The 21,965-nt window shown below is 41.5% G+C and overlaps 1 protein-coding gene across 1 annotated transcript in view; it reads left to right on the top strand.

Moving 5' to 3' along the window:
- The window catches only part of LOC118311203 (cadherin-18-like), a 118,095-nt gene that overhangs the window by 79,825 nt on the left and 16,305 nt on the right, over nt 1-21,965 (top strand). The window contains exons 5-8 of the mRNA XM_035634830.2: nt 3,034-3,201; nt 9,013-9,200; nt 12,061-12,314; nt 15,192-15,328. Of these exons, the coding sequence (XP_035490723.2) occupies nt 3,034-3,201; nt 9,013-9,200; nt 12,061-12,314; nt 15,192-15,328 (747 nt within the window). The remainder of the gene's footprint in view (nt 1-3,033; nt 3,202-9,012; nt 9,201-12,060; nt 12,315-15,191; nt 15,329-21,965) is intronic.

Genomic DNA, 21,965 nt, shown 5'->3' with positions numbered 1-21,965 from the left:
AAGGAGCTCGGGCAGGCAAACGGTGGGAGCGCAGACGGTGTGGCTCGTGTCTATACGCACATGCATGCTATTTTGGTTCATGTATGTTCGGCAGCACGAAGCACAAAAGGGGCTGAGTGAAGGTTGATAAACACGCTCTCTGCACATGTCTCTTGTCACACCTGGTCCATGTTGTGTAGAGATATGACTTTAACCTGGCTGATACATTTACACCTGGTGTCTCCAGTGTCAACATGGATGTGAGATCTGACTGCGGTCCAGCTCATAGACCGATCATCATAATCCTCCTCCTCTTCCTACTCTTCGCGCCAAAACACAACGAACAACCAAAATAAAAGACAATATAGAAGATGATAATGATCTGCGGAGCAATGTTATCGTGTTTGTCTGGTCTCAGATTGTTTTCGTCTTCACGCTGTTTACAATGAGGTACGGACTGGGACTATGTGAATTAAATGCAATATAGTGACACAGTAAGTATGATTGTACATGATGGCTGTGTATGAAAATAAATAATGTACACCAAATAGGCTGGAGGAAGCTGCATGCCGTGTCAAAACCACTTCCAATTTTCAGTGAAACAAAGAGCTGGCCATGTTCCAGTCAGGAAAACATGTCTCAAGAATCAGACAGCTCTCACAGCCATGAATAATATATGAAATATATATTTATATATATAAAGTCAGTGTGTGTGTTAATGTTTTTGTTTTACCATAAGATGAAAAATATAAGCTATGAACATAAAAACACCTTCCCTGTGGCCAAATCACATTATTTTATGACATAAATCCTTGGTATAAGGCTTTATTGTCTTTTGTATCACTGCTTTTGCCACCAATTAATATTTGATCACACAGGCATATATTCAATTTTCAGTCATGAATACTGTGACATTTTTAAGCAACAGCTAAGAGGCATAGTTTTCGCACATTATCGTTCTTTGAGCTTTTTGTCGTTTCTCATGTCACCACATACCACTAAATGTCTGAGATGAATGACTTAATAGCACTTTAGTTAGATTAGTTTAGTAATCTTTCTTAAAGGTGCCAGGTGGCGTCGGTGGGTTTTGACGTTTTCAATGCTGTGGCCTCTGGTTTCAGCTTTAGATAATAAAATGTGTCAACTACGCTTCGAAAGTAGTTTTAATATTGATAATAACCATATCTCTTTCATGAAGGCAATGTGTGCTGATGTCTTTGATTAATCAATTGAAGAGCATGAAAAGTGGGGGGCATGGACAAGTACACTACAACACATTTGGTAGATGTTTTTTGATAACTTTTTTTGTAATTGTATATATTTTATTTTCATATATCACATAGTTATTTTGACATACTGTATGTTGTAATGTAGCTACTCAGTATAAGCATGCTAAAATGGTGAGCACTGTAAAAAAATTCTCCTCCAAATGGAACCTTTGAGCGACATGGCAAGTTGTGTACAGGCCGTGCTCAGCGTTCAAGTCGTGAGAAGACAAGAGAAAAACCTCTTAGCAGTAGCTGCTCCCTCAGTTTGAACGCGCCGAGCAGCAAGTTGAAAACCGGGAGTGCTGTCTTCATCAAGACAATATGCCACTGACTCACTGACAGTTTTCTTTGGAAATTCTTTCTGCTGAAGAAACAGGCCCTTTCAGAATCGTCAATGCTGTGTATTGCTGTTCAATTGTGTTGATCAAGTATTCCAAATTAAATGGCAAAGTATGTTGTTCTTAACTACCCTTCAGAACAGAAATTACAGTCAACAGCCTCAGTTCATCTCGTCATTGATTCCACAAGATGATGGAAACTTTCCCCCTGAGATTCTGCTCCATGTTCACTTGACTTCATCAAAACATCTCCTGATCTGCCACATCACAAAGATTTTCTACTGGATTTTCACACCCGGAGACTGGGGGGGTCACTGATGTTCACCGAACTCACCGTTACGTCCATGAGACCAGTTTGAGACGTTTGCTTTGTGACATGGAGCGTTATCCTGCAGGAAGTAGCCATTAGGAGATGGTGAAGAGATGAAAATGGTCAGCAACAATGCTCAGGTAGACTGTTGACTCCATGGTTGGCTCAGCTGAGGCTACGCAAAAATCCATATTCATTAGACCGGGCTCCGTTTTTCATTCTTCAACTGTCCAGTGTTTATGAGTCTGTGTCACTAGAGCCTCCGATTTCTGTTCTCTGCTGTCTTACCTGGTCTGAAAATAAAGCATTGTTACAGCAGGTCTGGTTATGGTAAGATTCAGGAGGATCGGAGTCGACTCGAGAGGACTGGTGATCGAGGGGTAAAGGCAGACGCACCTGGAAGAGATCTACAGTATACCAGCTGCTGCAGGGAGAGAGCACAGGGTATAGAATCAAGGACATCGCAGACCAAGGTCATCACAGCCACATTGTTTCCACCAGAGCATGAAGACAAGCACACCCGAGTCAGGGGCAGGTCTTATCCACTGATACAATGACCCAGGGCTACATGATGGAGATACTGTACTAGAGACTGTACTGGACTTTCACCTCTTCTTTATAATGTGGTTATGTATTATGTATTATATGCTTTAATGTATGTATTGTATGTAACTGGGTAAGCTTAGGGTGTGTGTGTGTGTGTGTGGTTTTTGAGGTTTTTCACTGCATTGGAATGTATTGCTTGAGCTTGATACTTGATTCACAATGTAATTTTCTTGCTTAACTAATTTATTCATGCATTGTCATGTATTCTACAAAACCTTGCTGACCTCTCGTTTGTTTTCCATTCTCTGTAAAGCGGCATTGGGCAGCGTGAAAAAAGGAGCTATACATATGTTGTTATTATGACTATAATTATTAAAATGACTGATTTTACAGTTTTTCTTGGGATGAAAACCTTCCAGGGGAAACTTAGTGTCATCATTTGGCGAACTAACTACATTTACTTGTTTTAAAGACCATTTCAATGCAGTTATGATTCATCTCTTTGATATATAATCGTTTTGTAACCTGTAGTCACCTTCATCATGTATACTTCAGTACTGATAAATGTAAAATCCCCCCACCTCTACCTCAGGTACCATCCGTACGGCGATGTCCAACTTGGACCGTGAGACCAGGGACCACTACGCCGTAGTGATCCAGGCCAAAGACATGGCGGGCTCCGTCGGAGGACTGTCAGGGTCCACCACAGTCAACATCACTCTCACAGACGTCAACGACAACCCCCCGAAGTTTCCGCAGAGTGAGTGACGTTGCTCCTTCGCGGTGCGCTGTCCGTGTCAGACGGTGGCAGGTGGTGGTTTAGTCCGTCAGAGAGGTAGAATTACACTTTCTGACTTCATTATTGTCCATAACCTCATCCCCAGAGAAAGTCTTCCTCCGTTAAACTTGTCATCATCAGATACTTTAAAATATGTTTTACAAGCACACTGATAGCATTAGGTAGCATAGAAACATGTACTGAATATCCAACACATGTCACTCTCACATCTGTGACACAGCTTTCATCAGCACTGCATTTTCTTACTTTTACTTCACAGATGTGATAATGTTTGCTTTCAAACAGCTTCCTGTGAGTACAAATGTCTAAAAACTTACTAAGGTTCTTACATGCGTGTGCATGTATCAATGTGTGGAGTTTTGAGACTCTTTTTTTTCCAGCAGTCCGCTTCCACAAAGGTTCACAAATGTACGCTGTGCTGTAGTTCTTCACCTTACAAACCTTTTGTGAATTTGTGTGTATTTTCAAAGTGGGAAAGACGGACAGCTCGTCACCCCTTGAATAGAACCCAGAATTTGTGTGTTCACCATGTTTCATCCAGGCTGTATTACACATATCTTATGTGTCAGTTTGAATCACTACAATCAAGTAGAAATATTCACATTGTTTTATTTCTATAGAAAGCTTTACTGTTACAACTACCGGATTATCTTACTGTGTCACTCATTTCTGTTAAATCCAGTAACTACAGAACAAGATCCGCCAACTATTTCAATTTGGACATTCCCCGCATTCACACTAATCTCGGGAAAACTGGTTTCAACTATAATGCAGCTTTTAAATGGAATGAATAACAAACCCACTTCAAACTGAACAGTCTCATTTCACTTGGAGAATTCAAACGGTTATTATTATAACACTTGACTGAAACTTGCAACTGCCTTTTTTTTCCCCATTCTTGTGTTGTTCATCTGTTGTCTGTGATTTGTGTTTTGTCTTTTGTTGCTGTAAATGTCAATTGTTCTCAGGCCTTTCTTGAATAATACATTTTTAATCTCAATGAGTTTGCCTGATTAAATCAAGATTAAATAAATAATTAATAAATAAAGTCACTAACACATTTTATTGCCTTCTCTCGTAAATATTAGGAGATTGTAAATCAGGGGTCAGCAACCTTATTGACATGCAGTGCCAGTTTGACATTTTCTCGTTAATGAGTGTGCCATAAGCAACAATAAAAATATTATAATATATTAAATATTGAGCTGAATTATGACACAGTGACCACAAACATTTTCAAAAAACCTGGAATTTTGTTCTTTTCATATAGTCCACAATCATGCATCAACATTTTAAAGATTTTTATTTTTGTTATATTTGCAACATGGGCTTACACATTATTAATACATATATCCCATCTTAAAACACTGCTTTCAGAAACTCATTCAAAAACATATTTGCACTTTTAGGAAGTGTCAAAAACAGAGACTAAGTGCATAAAATAAAATAAAAATCGATTCTCATCAGAATGCTGGAAACATCCACATCAATTTTTTAAGACATGGGCAGCTTTACAAAAAACATGTGAAGGCCATGCATACAGACCACTTGCAAGAATATTTTAAAGATTTTCTTCTGAATTAATCACAACATAGGTTTACAAATTACTAATGTATCCCATTTCAGAACACTGCTTTCAGTAGCTCATTTAAACATATTTGCACTGGGAGGAAATGTCAAAAACAAAAAAAAATATGTAGACTAGGCTTTTTAATGAGCATAAGAACTTTATCATCCTCATGACACATGCAAATCAACATTGTTTGTAATGACATGGGTTAACAACTATACTAAAATCAGGTGTAGGACTAGGCTACAACAAATAAAGAGATGCCTACCAGTCAGTGTGATCCCTGACCCTGCTTGGCTTGGCTGAGCTCCAATATCTGGGGGTTGGAGTTTGTGACTTTAAGCTGCACACATGCCTCAGTGTGCTCCATCGTTAAACGACTGCAGGATAGGGGTGAACACGTATTTCATGTGTGAGAATATCTACTCACAGAGGTATGTCGACCCGAAGACTGACAGTAGAGCCAGCGCAACGTTCCAGAGACAGTTGAACTTCTTTGGTGCAGATGCCCAGCAGGCGAGGATGCAGGCTCCGTGATCTTTGACTGCCGTGGTTTCCAGCTGTTTCCATAGCTCTGCAAACTTAGTCACCCACAGTGTTGAGCTCTTCAGCTGCATTTCCATGTCCTGTGTATCCAACCAGTCTGTCAGGGATGAATTCAGTTCATGTCCATCGAAGCTTGATCAGAAAAGAGAACATGGGTCCGGACCTCTTAAAGTCCCCAAATCTCGTTGTGAACTCCAACTCAAACTCGCGCATGTATGCGCATATTTCAACGGTGCTGATGTTGCGCTGGGAGGACAGCTCTCTGAAGTGTCGGAAGTAGCGGAAAGTGGAGGTGGCAAAATCACTTGAGAATACTGCTAACTTGCCGACAAAAGCCGTCCATGTGTCGAACATGTCCAAAACAGTTTGCCCTGCACCTTGCAGTCGGAGATTGAGCTCGTTGAGGTGTCCCGTAATGTCCGTCAGAAACATGAGTTTCACCACCCACTGCTCGTCCTCCAGCCTTGGATAGTCTTGGCCTTTTCCGGACAGAAAGTCCTTAGCCACCTCACAGCTGAGTGGAGAGGGAGATGGCTGTATGCGCAGTCCATCTCCTCGAGCAGGGACTGGAACTGTCACTATAAAGTTTATCACTTCGCCACAGTAGCCATCACTTCATTGAGATCAGAGTTGGACATCTTTGCACACAGGTTTTCTTGGTGTATAATGCAGTGAAGTTTCATGATGCGGTGGCCGACTTTTTCTTCAATCGACCTGACAGCTCCCCGTTGTCTCCCGACCATGGCGGGAGCGCCGTCTGTTGTTATTGTGAATAATTTGCTGATGTTGATCCCACGCTCATTAAAATGTTCCATAACCACATCTCCCTTTGTCGTGCCAGGCATTGGCTTTAGGCTGCAGAGCCCCTCTCTTACAGTTGAATCGCAATATCTTGCCATGACTGCCAAACGTGGAATGTCATTTACGTCAACGCTCTCGTCAAACGCTATGCTAAACACCACAGCATCTTTTAACCCCGCTGTTTGCTGCGCTCTGACATTTTCAGCCATTTCATCGATGCGTCGCTGGACACTTCTAGCTGACATGGGAATGTCCTTTATTCTTGACTTGATAATTTCTTTGTTTGGCAAGCCTTCAAACAGGGCATCGGGGGCAACCGAGAAAAGCTTCCATAATATTTTCACCATCCGTGAAAGGCTTTGCATGTTTGGCGATGCAATGAGCAATGCGATAGCTAACTTCAGTGGCATGGTTTTTAGCGGTGACAAATACTTTGAGGGCTTTTGCTTGCTTCCCATACTTGGACACAGCACGCTTAATTGATTCTGCATTATCTGCATCGTCTTTGAACGTTTTCTCGTGCTTGGTCTCAAAATGACGCTTCACACTAGATTGTCGGCAAACAACATTTTCGAAACACACATTACGGTCCTTTTGAAAAATGAAACCAAAGTCTTCTGTCCATGAGGGCTGGAATGCAATTACCTTGACTTTCTTAGCTGGCGGTGCCATCAGCTTAGTCAAGTAGGCCTACCGCTGCCGCTGAAATGTTGGCACTGAGGAGAATGGCCACGCGCAGCGAGTACTGTGGGAAATATCGTCAGTACAGCAGCCAAGCACAGCGTACAGCCACCACCATGGGAAATGTGCACGGGAGGGCGCACTTAAGACAGACAGGTCTCGCTTAAAGCCGGAATGATTATGCTGCCGCATTGCAGCGGAGAAATAAAAAAATAAAAAATAAAAATAAAATGGAGATTTTTTTTTTTGCAAATGTGTCATGTTTACTCCATGTTCAACTGCCTCGTATACTCAGTATAATGTGCATTTCCATGGCAGCAATGCCATCAATACAATTGATTACTGCCTTTTTTGTTCAGTCATTGTTACTGTCAATGAAACTCTCTTCCTTCACAGAACTGCCCTTCCAGCAGTTTGAGCAGCAGAATTTTAAACATCTTCAGGAAGTGTTTCATTGACGTCAGATTACAGTGACAGCGATCCAACAAAAGAGACAAAAAAATAGTCGCTGACTTTTTGTGTGAACTCAAAGTAAGAGCAGAACTCAAATCGATATGACAGAAGGTGAAGCCTCATATTGCTCAGTGACATGTTTAAAATAACAACTAGAGGAAACAGCCTGTGAGAACTGCTAAATATCATTAAAAGGTTTTATTGAAAAAGAGCAACAGGATGGAAACACTGAGATAACAGATAAGTCAAAGGTCCACAACAGACATTGGATCATGCACTCTCTTTGAGCGCTGTATTGCAAAATTCTTAATTGTTTGTCATAAACCTTGCCCCCTGCGAACATCCCCCTGAAGACCAAACGACCCTAGACTGCACAGCAAGTTAGCAGCTGGCATCTTCCACAGCCGTGGCTTAATTAATCTGCAAAGGAACTAAAGAGAGACATAGGAGAAAAAAATGTTTTGTGTATAATTTTGTATGCAATATTTTATGATATCAGGAAAGTCACCAAGAAGAATTATCAAAAGGCAGTTAAAGAAGCAAAAGCATCCTTCTTCTCTTACTTAATTTTGTCAAACTACCCTAACCCCTCACTCAGTCTCCACCACCTCTCCCTGTCATTTTACTGATGCCTCACAGGCGACATGCGAAACCTTTTTAAACTGTTTTATGATTACAATTAAGGATCAAACGCAACAAAACGCAACAAATTTTAAACTCTTAAATTCCAATTTCCTTTTTAACAGAAATCATATCTCACATGAAACCAACCATGTACAACCTTGATATCATCGGAAATTTCTTAAAGGTATTATTGACACAATTGGGCCCAGTATTTTATTGATTCTTAATAGCGTTTAGGAACTAAGAACTTTTCCATCCACTTTTAAACATGCTGTCGTCCAAACTCCTTTAAAGAAACCTAACCTCGAATAATGTTAAGCCAGTTAAGCCACTTACATTTTTATCAAAAGCTTTCGAAAAGGTGCTTTCAACTAAACGTTTAGCTTTTATGTGTGATGATAACATCTTTGAGAAGTTTCAGTCAGGTTTCAGAACATTACACAGTACTGAAACGGTCCTCCTCAAGGTAACTTATGACCTCCTTTTAACAGTCGACGGGGGGGCGAGCACAATTTTAATTGTTTTAGCTTTTATCACAATAGATCATGCCATTTTAATTGACCCTCTTAAAACCTGACTAAGCATTAAGGACACTGCACTTAGTCTGTGTTATTCTTCTCTTTTAGAGAGAAACTACTCGGTCACCATTGGTAATCACACGTCATCCCAAAACTAGTACTGCAAGGTTCAGATTTAGGTTTTAAAAATGTTATTCTCGATCTGCAAGCTTCCACTAGGTCAAATAATTCAACGCCATAAGGTATCTTTTCACTGCTGTGCTGATGACACACACATATATATATATATATATACCTTCACCTAAGACCTGACGATCTAGGAAGCCTAGCTGCTGTTTTAGATTGCCTCAGTGATATCAAATTTTCTTCAACTCAATAACTCAAACCAGAATCCATACTGTCCAGTTCCCCAAATGCAAACATCACTTTTATCAAAAATAGTCTGTGTATGTCTCAGATTTTTTATAGACTTTTAGTGGATAACGAAAGTTGTGACATCATTGCTACAGTTCCACAATTAATACTCTTCATCGTAATCATTCATATTACAATTATTGGATTGCTGTGTTGCTGTTGCAGAGAGTTACCAGCTGTATGTACCAGAGCAGGCTCCGGTAGGGAACACAGTGGGCCGGATCAGAGCCAACGATGAGGACGAAGGGCAGAATGCGGAGATGACCTACAGCATCACTAACGCGGACGCAGCCGCCATCTTCACCATCACCACTGATGCTGACGGCAGGGAGGGGATCATCTCCCTCCAGCAGGTAGGAATCAGAGATCACAACACAAGCAAACACTGACGCTGCCTATCTAAGTATAGTATAAGGTTCAAGTGTGGCTGTGTGCGGCACTGGACCAAGCAAGGACAGGACGATGCTTCTTTGTTTGTCTTTCTGGTGCTTTTATTAAGTCTTTAATAAATGTTTTGACAGCCCAAACTGGCCAGCACCATCACGCATCATCCTTTAAAAAACTCAGGCATATGTAATTGTCCACAGGGATGCCAGAAAGCACCTCTACAGTTGTGGCCAAAATGCTTTGGTTGGTAATTCATATATCTGCAGTGCGACACAGAAGAATAATGTTGGAAGTGATTCTATTTCCCACTTCTATCACAACTACACTTCTGCTGAAGTTAGCACACTAACCAGCTAACTCCCCTCACTTCCCGACAACAAGCGGCTGTCTTGTTCCCCATGAGGAAGTAGCACTGCTCAGAGGGCGTATTATAACTTCTTGTAAATGATGTGTCTAAAACCTTTGGTGAGGCATAAGAAGGGCTCATGGGGAACCAAATTCATCTCACTCCCTCAGTCAGTCACATGTTGTACAGTAAAGCCTTGAATAAAAAAAGTTTATATCACTAGTGTACATTTTGAACAACAAAATGACCTCACAACAATTTAAAGCCGCCACCATCATGTTGTAAATAGTATTATTGGATCTTTAATAAGTAGGCCTATACTTGAGTGTCCTTGGTGTGTTTCAACACTTTTTAAATATTTTTTGATTAGATATTTATAGCAAATTTATATTTTTCCAAGCTCTGGCTTTTTGACATATCTCATGTGCTACTATGCTACACTGTACCGGTTGAGTCTCTCTGCTGTGAGACAGTGCAACATCTGCACTTATCCATTTGCAACAGCAATTAGCTCCGGAAAGCAAATGAGTTAAAGTGCACCACCAGCTAATGTTACAGTTTACTCTCTGAATCCCAGTGCCACTGGAGTTCATATGATGCATTTCCCAAAGAACATAAAAAGACAAAAATAAATAGGAAGATCGAATCTTCTGTCAGTGGAAATTTTAACTGTGGTTTTCTGGCACAACATTTGTCACATGGACTAGTGATGTGCAATACCACTGATTTTCTTTCTGATTGGACACCAGAAAGTAAATGTCCTTTATTCTTGATGTAAAACCAGGGGTGGTATTGCCAATAGAATACGATACCAGTCCTTTGTACAAAAGCTTCATGTTTTCAGAAAAATAAAATGAAGAATATTTCAAATTATAGCTACGTGAAGACAATAAAACAAAAACATGTAGAAAAATGCTGTCAAACTATATCAATTAGAGCAATTAACATGTGAAATTCAGTTTTCAATGATACTCCCTTGAATTTTTACTTCAACCTTTTAAAAAAACATAGGCTCATAGTCCTAACACACAGATCATATATGTGCTGCAGCAACCGTTGTTTGCAGAACTGAAAAAACATCATGCACGACTGCGTTTGCGCTCAGCCATCATCAGTGTGTCATAGCAAAGCAAACTGTGGATCTATGAATGCACCTCACACACTTGCACTGACAGGCGGAAGTAGTTCCTACTTACTGGCGGATAATATTTTAAATCCTGTTCGTAGACTAGAATACTGTTATACTGTAATTAGAAATAAAAATGTAATCCCAAATTACTGTTGAGTGTAAATATGGTGCTTTTCTTTCTTTCAATGTTCTTTTTTTTTTTAATTAGTCATAAATTGGTGAAAATGGACAGTGAAGAAACAGATACAGCAGAAGCAGCATATCCAGGCCCAAAATGTTAAACATTCACGAGACCAAAGTTGCAAAACGCAGTAACAATGATAGTAATAATGAGTAACTTATATTGACTTATTGGTGTATAATTGTTGTTGGCTTGTCAAAGGACGTCATAAAGGTCCCCCACACTTGGGGGAATTTCTTATCCGAACACCGCGTGGTGTACCTAATTTTATCAAGCTTGAAATTAATAAGTACATCCTTTGTCCAGTGTGAGTATGAGGGTGGGGCAATATCCTTCCACTTCAGTAGAATCAATCTACGGGCCAAGAAGGTGGTAAAGGCGACCACTTTATGACCCCCTGCTGGGAGATAAATATTGATCTTTAAATGTGAGAAGTACCGACGTACACTGGGCAGAGTGAGGTAGTCCTAACGGAGACACCAGCTCCATATTATCAATTGCGAGGAGCTTCAAAATCATATTGTTCCTTCACAGTTTGAACACTTTCCTTCCTCTTTTTCAAAAAAGGCCAAAGTGAACTGTGCAGGAAAATGGAACTTGGTAGCCTTCCCGGCATGCATGGGTTCTCAGAGAGGCTTGAGTCCTTTGACCGTGTTCGATTCGCCTCTGCAGCCTTTAACTGTGACAAGAGGAAAAACCTATGCTGTGGGTTTTTCAAAAGCCACAGGTTAAAGTGCTTTTGATTGTCTTTGTACTTTTTTTTCCTAGCCGCTCAAACTCGAGAACAGAGGAAGAAGAAGAAAGTGAGAAGTCCATCATTTGTTTGTTTTTTTCTTTTTCGGGAGCTGTTCATACAGCTGTTGTTGTGTGTGCCCTAAACTTGTCAAGTACCGTGAATTTGATTAATAGGGCTCATTTAAAGATGCTGACCAAAGTGCTTCCTGTGTGGAGCCGTGGGTAACGGTCTATAAATGACATAGCGACTACCGGACTGACCTGCGAGGAGGTGGGAGTGTGCATGGGAATTTTTTGAAAGAAAATGGATTTTTTGTATTTTGTGAATTCTGTGAATTCTGTGCATTTTTAAGTTGCTCTTAAATCTCTGTCAGAGTCTTTGAAATGTGTTTGTCGGGATTACTGATGATTGCGGGGGGGGTTTTTGTCCCACAGCCTCTGAACTACGAGAAGAGAAAAGTCCACATGCTCAACATCGAAGGCTCAAATGCTCACCCGGACTCGCGCTTCTCCCACCTGGGACCGTTTAAGGATTCGACCTCACTACGAGTCATCGTGGGGGACGCGGACGAGCCCCCCGTTTTCTCCATGGACTACTACATCATGGACGTGTATGAAAACTCACCTGCTGGCACCCAGGTCGGCACCGTGATTGCCGTGGACCCAGACAGCACAAACAGCGCTGTCAGGTAAAAGGAAACGTGTGTGTGTGTGTGTTGAAGTAGTTGGAGTTGAAGGGTTCCAACGAGAAGAGAGGGATATCAGTTGTTTTGGCACATGGGAGTTATCCTGGCCCAGGGCCACCATTGTAAACACAGTTTTATTCCCGGGTTGTCGAATCGGAGGAAGGTGAGCGCTGCTGCTCTGGCTTGTCGGCATCTGAGACACTTTGTTCAAAAGTTCCTTTTGGATTCATGTACATTTTGCAACCCATAGCAATGTTCAGTGCAGTTAAAGGAAGTAATGGGCCCTGTATACAGTATAGCAATATGGAAAGTAAGGGTGTAGAGAGGGTGCAGGAGCCAATCCCAGCTGAGATTGGGCAAGAGGCAGGGTTCACCCTGGACAGGTCGTATGACCTATAACCCCAATCTGCATGTGTTTGGACTGAGGAAGCTGCAGAACCCGGAGAGAACCCACGCAGACACACATACAGAAAGGCCCTGGACAGTCTGACCCTGGATTTGAACCAAGAACCTTCTTGCTATGTAGCACAGGGCTAGCCACTATACCACTTTGCTGTCCTGTCTCACCCTAACCCTACCTAAATCACGATTTAATTTCCATCACCACTACTTTGACCCAATCACAAATTTGTGTGACAACCTTTGTTTGTCGTTTCAATGTATTATGGCGCGTTTCTTCAAAAATGAGAATTGGAATTGGGACAACGTTGCAGTTGACATGTCTATTGACCAGGGGTCAGGGGTGTGTCAATTTTTGTATTTATTTTTGTTGAGTACAAATTTACTGAAAGCCGGAGGCATTATGTTAAAGAAGGTTCATGGTGGATGGACTGTAGACATTTATAGTTTTGACAAAATGCTTTACAAATGTTTCTATATCATAATGTTTGTCAGTTTCTATTATTTATCTCTCTCAAAGGTTCAACGAGGCACAAACACAACGGATAGGTACAACACCAATTGAGAAATGTATCTCATGAATTGCTAGAGAACATATTTTCTTACACTTTTTCCCAAACGAGCAATACTGTGGCAAGAGGTGGCACCAACTAACCGACCAGAATAAGTTGGAAGTGGTATACTGTACTTGAAAATTTGTATTTTAATAATAACAGATTTGATTATTCCGGCTTTGATTCTGAGATATTTTTTATTGAGTTGCGTATGGAAGGCGGCTCTAAATACTGCAGTGGCCGTGAGCTGTGCTGAAATCATATCAATCTCTCATGGCAGCTGGGAGTGCTCACTTCATCCAGAATGATAAAAACTGTATTGTACTATCAGTTATCTAACCATTGGAAGTAAGAGCCACAAAGTTAAATCTATTTTTCTATCATTGTTCCCTCCGGAGAAATAAAGCCCAACTGCGTGTTCCACGCAGCTGTGGACTGTCAGTACCAGTTCAATGAAGCAGAGCATGGACATTGACTGTAATCATCCCTCTCAGCAGGGGGCATATCACAAACCATAGTGGCATTTTGTGATCAGGCAACCTCGAGCGACTGTGGTAATTATAATGGGAACAGGGGAGGGAGTCAGGTGGTGGTGTAATGTTAAGTGCCACAGTGTAAAGAGGAGGAGGAGGGTCAGGGAGCCGCTCCTCTTGGAGGACTTCCATAAACTGCATACAGATTATCATTTATACATATTCTTCCTTTATTTGATTAAGGGACACTTGAGTGGAGGCTGGCAACTGGTGCAGAGAGTCAGAAGTTATGTCCCACTGCTATGAAGCAGTGGGACGTAGGCTGTCGCTAAATGAAGACACACTGTGACACACTGCCCTGTCTAACGTCTGTATTGCACCTGCACAGAAGCCCAGAATGGACAAACCATATGCCGACTCGAGAGAGTGTCCTTCACATTTTCACTAAACCCTACACCCTGGGCTTTTAATGTTCAAATAATTGTATTTATGCCAGTTATAGTCGGTGGCCTGTCATCCAATCCCAGGTTTGATTCTAAATTCAAGAGAGTTCAAATAATGCCGCTCCCCACTCCAATTGACAAACGGGACCCGCTCGCACCCACGAAAAGTGACAGGCAGGGGCAATACTAGGATCATAGCTTTAGGGGTGCCGAGCGCGCAACGGAAAAAAAGAAGCAAAAACTGTAAAAATTTTGGACTATTAAGATGGACATACAAGACAGCAACCCCTTGGATGTAATATCAACACAGAGCAGTGTTTCCTTTAGGATTTTGAGAGACTATGGGGGGTGGACATCAGACCCTTTTGGGGGGTCATGCCACCCCTGGAGGCAAAAATGATACATTTTGAAGTTAAATCCATCAATCTGGTGAACTTTTGATAGCAATTTATGAGGCTAGATCTATAAGAACGTATACATGTGTCGTATGGACACTGACACCGCCCAAATCCAACTACAAAAAAAAGGGGGGGAAAGTAACTTCTCAGCGGGATTCTGTTGTATTTTCCTTGTCCAAATATTACGTTTAAAACAATTATTGTGTATGGTTTTGACCATTTTTAAGCTTGTCAAAGACAGACTTGCGTAAAAAAAGAAAGAAAAAAACTTTCTTTTCTCAGAACACTGAGATGGTTTCTATGGTCAGGCACTGCTGCTGAAAGCATTCCATCGGTATGTGTGTATTACATGTTGAAGCTTTAAAAAAAGAGGGAAACATGCATAGACGTATGACAATATATTTTTAAAATACAGAGCAGTGTTTTGTCAAATTTATATAATTTGGCTCAACCTGTAGTTGAGACCCAGTGATGTAAAAGACAACGTCCGTCTCTTGGTCATGACTTCTATCTGTAGTGCAGCACAATGCACAATGATCATCATGTGGCAATGTGTCTTGTATTATATTTTGATATATAGAGTAGTATCAAAAATAATCTTTCTGTATCACAGGTACTTCATAGACAACGAAGAGGACAGACCTTTGTACTTCACCATCGGGGTGAACAGCGGCGTCATCCGGACCACGGATGTCCTGGACCGGGAGGAGAAGGCTTGGCACAACATCACCGTGATGGCTGCAGAAGTCGGTGAGATTCCTTTTCCCCCAGTCTCGTCATCCGCCGGCAGGACGTCCATTCGTCCGTCAAAGTGCCATCTCTTATCAAGCCATCCGTCCGTTCTCCACTGTACGTGTCCTTCACCTCACCGAAAACATGCCCCTGGTTGGTTGTATTTTTGCAAGGCTTGCACCTTTTTGACGACATACAGCTTTTTTTCCCCCTTGCCCCCCGTAGAGGACTTTAATTTGTCTAAACGTCCTTTGGACAGGGTTTTTTGGCAACTGGCCCATTGTTCAAGCCATTGGTCACGCTCAGTTCACATTTTCAAGACATAAATGTTATATTAAAGCTCGCTCAGCATATTGAAGAGAATACTTTGAAGGTAGGGATGCTTTGAGCATTAACAGGCAAACAGGACAAAGTCAAATCCATGGTTATACTGAGATTTTAAAAAAACGTGAAGCCTTGGCAATCCACATTTTTATGTCAACCATGGGTCAAATTAGTGTGTAACGTTAAAGGGCTCGACGACAGAGAATTATGACCAACTCTGCAACTCCCCTCAGCTCTACAGTGCTGCCTATGGCCGACTATTTGAAAATGATAATGTAAACAAAAAATTATATAAAGTAACTTAAAAAAAAGCATTTTAATTGTCCATGTGTTTTTTGAGTATTAATACAAAAATTGCCATGTATGAAAACCTATTTTAAACATTTTATTTTCAAATATGTACCCAACTGTGCTGTGTCTATATTTAAATGTTAATTTAAATTCAACAAAATGCAATATATGCAATGTAACCTGATTTCACAATTATCAGAGCAATTTTCAAGTCACAATTGGAATTAAAATGCAGTTTTCTGATCATCTAAAAATGAAAATAAATGGCATTTTAAGAGTTCTCACTATAACTGCCTATAGCAGGCCCAGTAGGAAGTTTTATTCTTCATCTTTTTGAGTGTTGTTGTTTCCTCTTGATTTCATTTCAAGAACTTTTCATTGGAACAACGTGAGCGCAGCTGGAGTATCCGCACGATCAGAATCAGAAAATCTTTCTTGATCCACAACCCCATTTCTTCTGGTCGTGCGGTCCTCAAACTGAGTAAAACTCTTATGAAAAGGAAAGAAGAATGGAACAAATCCCCAAAATTCTGCCCTGAAAAAAGTCAGTTATAAAAGGTGGAGAAATCCAAAGCCAGGCTGTCTCACTAAAGAAAGCTCTGACATCCTGCTAGTGGGTTTAAAGGCAGGGGACAGAAAGCAGATCTGAGGGGAATGAGGGGGTGAGCAGGAGATGGAGGAGATCTGCAGGATATGGGCGGCAGGACCATGAAGGGTTTTGAATGTCACGAGGAGAAATTGAAAGTCTATCAATAGGTTAAGGGGAGCGAGTGAAGCTGGATGAGAAGGAAGGTTTGTTGTCGATGGTTTCAAAGCCGGTAATGATTCTCACTGCAGAGATCGGTGCGGCTTCATTTTCGGATGCCAGACATGACGATGGCATCACAGTCAACCAGGTTTTCAGTGCTGTGATTCACAGACTCTGGCATTTTTATCAAATATGATAACAAGGGCATAGGAAATATTATTCAGATATTTCGTGACTATGGCATTTCCATATGTTGTTTTACTTGATTAAGAACATCTTCGGATGGCTTTTTCATCTTGTGAAATTGAGCGGAATCCACATTTTGAGATCTGACGGGACCTCGGCGTAACAGGGCAGAGATAGGTGTCAGTGCCGGGTGCATGTGAAGAGTCTTCCATCCCCTCTCATCGTGCCAATTACCCTTTCTCCTTCCCTTTAGTGCCCAGCAGTGTGAGTAATGGGCCGAACGGGGCGTTCGTAAATGCCAGGTGGCTCAGTCGCCCCCGATGCTCAGTCCCTGGGGATTCATCTGAGGACCAACCCGAAGGACACCCACCGTATAATTTCAGAATTAAAGATGTTACTCCTGCGTGTCTCTCCTCGTGTGAACTGATGGGAAATCAATCTTGATTTAAAGTCTGTCATCGTGGGAACAGAGGTTATGCAGTGGTAAATGAAAAGTCATTCCCTCTTAATATTAAGTGTTTTTTCTACTCATGTGACATGATGAAGTTAGACAATAGTGTTCTGGTGACAGAAAACACTCTCATGCCTCAGGTACACTACACGATTTTCAAAGTCGTAGGATCTCTGTACCGTTCATACTACACAACGTGCTGTCTTGTAATCGTGAGGCTTTCAGGCGTTGTGCTGTTCACACTCAACTGTGACAGGTTCACACACTACACGATCCTTCACCAGGAAAAATGTCTCCAAAGTATGTTTGTCATGAAAACATACGTGAGAAGTGACAGGAAAATGTGATACATGCGAAAAAGGAAGTGTTTGTCACTTTCACGATGGACGTCAAGAAGGAGCTGTGTTCAATATAGTGCAGGATACTCTTATTTTCCTCCAATTTGCTGCAACTCCGGTATTTGTCAGCGAGCTGAAAATCGGGCTTAAAATCCTGTTGTGTGAACTCTGAATAAGAGCTTTGATGCAACGGGCCTCATGCAAGAACATTAGCATATTCTTATCCTCAATCTTCTCTTACATTTGTTTGTATACTGAGTTCATATGAGCAGATTCAGCAAACGCATCTCGCTGCAGAAAAGTATCTAAATGACTTGCGTGAACATGAGGGATGATAGTCAATGAGCATATTTAACCCTCCAATAACACCATATAAGGTTTCCTGCCCCTTGTCAGGAAGCGCGTTCTGTTCATGTTCATTCGTGAGACTCGCAGCAAAGAGTAAGAAGAAGAACTTGGTGAGTAAAGTCTGGATCCAGTCTGGATCTCTGATGATAGGACTAACAGGACCTGCAGCGACACCCATGAGTAACACTGTCACTGAAATGAAGAAGAAATGGTTTGCTGTGAAAAAGTCAATTGATCTGACATGCCTTATCTGCTATGTAAAAAGTAAAAAAAAAACCCATCTTAAATGGGGCTGACACCATCCACTCTCTCTCCCTCTTTGAGGAATTCTGAGACTATGAATATTCATGATATGCAAATAAAAACAGGCCCCGCCCACCACAGCTGCTCACGCTAGGTTGACCGCTGGAAGAATGTGATCAACAAGATGGCTTCAGGAACTGCTAATGCTAACGCCAACTGTCTGCTGACACACCTGTCGTTGTCTCATGATGCGCTGCCTCTGCTGAACTGGAAGTTTCCTGTTTTTATGCCTAACATTTGCATATTCAACAGCGATTGGTTTTATGTATTTGTGATGTACCAAATCCAGCTCGGAAAGGATTCGTTTGAATTTCAAACTTCTTGCAGAGAGCTGCACCTCCAGGAGAGGAATGTGAAAACACCAGATACATGTCCCTGTAGTCAATTTCAGTCATAGGAGGACAGAAACACTTTTTTGAGTGGAGGGGGAATTTAAGCACTTTTTTTTAAGCACATTATATGAATATATTTGCAGGTCAATGCAGTCACAATGTTTTTGTAAAGTTTTTGAAAAAAAAAGCCTTTGGGCTAACATAGGAACTCACTATTTGACAGACTGCAGCTGGAAGAGGCATGTCATTGTCTGTTTGATTGACAACGACAGCAGAGGCCTCTGTGTTTGATTGACAGCAGCCAGAAAGGCGTGTCTGTGTTTGATTGACAGCAGACAGAAAGGCGTGACTGTGTTTGATTGGCAGCAGCAGGTAGGCTGAGCCTAAGCAAGGGTAGAACAGATAAATGCTATGTTTTGTATACAGTCGCAACAGTGAAAGTGTTTCTCTTGACTTAAAAAGGAACAATCAACATTCTTGTGTTTGCCCCGTTTCACATGATGTGAAAATGCACCTGCTCCCTTGTCTGCCACCACTTTCACAAGTCTGAAAATACATTGTATCTTCTGCTACACAGCCAAAATGGCGATGTTGAAGGTGAGAATTTTAATTTTCAACTCTTTGAAAATGCACCATCGAGGTCATTATAGTACACTCCTTGTTGCCATACTTGGGTGTCGGTCTGAATGCATTTATGCACTCAACAATAGCAAGTTTACGAATTGAGATACAGAAAAAGTTGAAAACCCGTAATGCTGGTTGGACTGACGGTGTCATGGAAGGGGGGCTTGGAGACAGCCAACGGAAGGAGGAGGGAAAAAATATGTAGATCTGGATGTGGAGTGCAGGAAGAGTGGATTGAGTGTGAGGATCCAACTGGTGGAGGTTCAGTAGGTTCTATACCGTTGAAAACTTTGACATTGGCATTGGGCGTGTCAAAATAACTCAATAAAGCCCCTTACCACATTCCCCCTTGCTTTACATTTGATGTAGGTAAATGAAATTTGGTAGGCAAGCGTATCACACCAAGACGTACAAGAAAATAAAGGGTCGGCATTACCTCCGACCAACAGGAAGTCGACCATTTTGATTTTTCGTCACACTTTAACGAACTCCTCCCAAAGACTTTACACCGGCAACTTTAAATTTGGTCTGTCATCTCAAGACCCATTGGATCAAACGAGACTCAAAGCTTGAGTTTTCATCGGAACCCCTTGCCGTGACGACGTGGAGCGAAGACGTGGTGATTTTCGAGCCTTCGCCATGAAACAGGAAGTTTCTCAATTAGGAAGGAGAGAATATTGCTGCAATATTAAAACATGAAAGTAACTATTGTTGGTTTGTCCACTTGCTGTAAACCATTCAGCCCACACTATATTATATGATATACATCATATAGATATATTATTCAGGTTCATAACGTTAAACTGAACTGAAAAAGCATAATATGTCTCCGTAAATGAATTGCAAAATACAAGGAGGAAATAAATGGATTCTGGTATTTAGGATAGTGTATCTAGCTTCTTTTTTTTTCGTCCTTCAGTGTTTCCCACACATTTGGTTTGTGGTAGCGTTCACAACATCAACATTGACCAGCGCATATTGATTTCTGTTTTGGTTTCACAATTTAAAAAGGTTAAAGTCTTACTTTATTGCAGAGCTATCTGTAAATGACCCCTCCTCACAATGCACACTCACAAAACGAACTGTCATAGTGGCAAAATGTGTATGTGTCCATGTTTCTGTGTCATCGTGAAATCAGCACAGGGTCACAGCTCTGCTTTGCAATGGTTTATAGCAGAAAAGAGGAGTAACGGTCATTTCCATTGTGTTTGTAGTTGAGACTGGATGAAAAAGAGTTTTTTCAGATGTGATATCTGACCTCCGCCCCTGCCTATTACCTCAGGTCTGATCAGAAAGTGCCTCTCTTGCAGTGGCAAGCTGCTCCTGAGATAACACTCTATAAGCCCTCTCTAATGGGATGAGCTGAGAGGCGGCAAGAAACGTAAAGCGCAGAGGTGGAGAGAGGATTTAGATGAGCAGAGATCACAGGGAGGGAAGAGATGAGGAGATGAGGACAGGAAGATGAAACTAGGCATCAGGTCTGCAGCTTGAATTTTACTTTCCAAGAACTGTGTGTTTAACCCTCTTGCTAAGTAGGATGGCAGAGAAAACCCTCGAAGTGATGTTTTTATTTCCAGCATGATTTTTTGACTTTTCCTGAATTACCATCCATCGTCTACCGTTTAATCCACTTAAGGGTCGCGGGGGGCTGGAGCCAATCCCAGCTGACATTGGGCGAGAGGCGGGGTACACCCTGGACAGGTCGCCAGCCTATCGCAGGTCCACATACAGAGACAGACAACCATTCACTCTCACATTCACACCTACTGTCAATTTAGAGTCTCCAATGAACCTAACCCCATTCTGCATGTCTTTGGGCTGTGGGAGGAAGCCGGAGAACCCAGAGAGAACCCACACACACATGGGGAGAACATGTGTGCAAACTCCACACAGAAAGGCCCTGGTTGGTTTGAACCGGGACTCGAACCCAGAACCTTCTTGCTGTGAGGTGACAGCGCTAAACACTACACCACCGTGCTGCCCTTTCCAGAATTACCAAATAAGAAATTTTAAACCCGCTCTTTAACAACGCTACATTTCTAAAATTATCGACAGAAGGATTAAACTGTATTTTTTCAAAATGGACATATACTCTGGGTTCAGAAAAGTGAAGCAAGTGAGGAAGTGCCTGGAACCTGTATCCTATCTAATGACCAGCAGAGGGCGACTCCTCTGGTTAGGAGATAAAATCAACCCTGTTTGATATTATCGTAAGATTTTAGTCTTCACTCACGCAGATAGTGACGTGAACATTGTGTACAACCAATAGGTGAGCTTTTTCCAGAACCAAACAAGAAGCAGAAAAGCGTGTAGGGGAATACATGCTACAACATCGCATGGAGACTCGAATGCCGCAGTTTCAAAACTAACTTTATCTCCACATCTTGCGGCGTCTTCTCTGTTTCTTGTTGGCTTATTTTTTCTGTACAAACCATTGCACACAATCCGGCACCTAGTAACTGAAAGCTGCTGGTTCTTCTCAATTGTTCAACAATTTCTCTTCCTGTAAACTTCATGATGGGAAATAATCTAAAAAGGAATCTAGTTGCAGTCTTGTCAATAGTGGCCCTGCAAGATCCCCAGTCTTTGCAAAATCCTAGACTGTGACTAAAAACTCTGTGACTAACAGTTTTCGGCAAGTTACTCAGGAGGTGTAATAAGTCACTTATTACTTATTACTCTTTCAAAAAGTAATTCTATCACCTTACTT

This window comes from Scophthalmus maximus, chromosome 5 (genome assembly GCF_022379125.1).
Source record: "Scophthalmus maximus strain ysfricsl-2021 chromosome 5, ASM2237912v1, whole genome shotgun sequence".
NCBI lineage: Eukaryota > Metazoa > Chordata > Actinopteri > Pleuronectiformes > Scophthalmidae > Scophthalmus > Scophthalmus maximus.
Note: the sequence above shows the minus strand (reverse complement) of the source record. Positions and strands in the feature narration are given on the sequence as shown.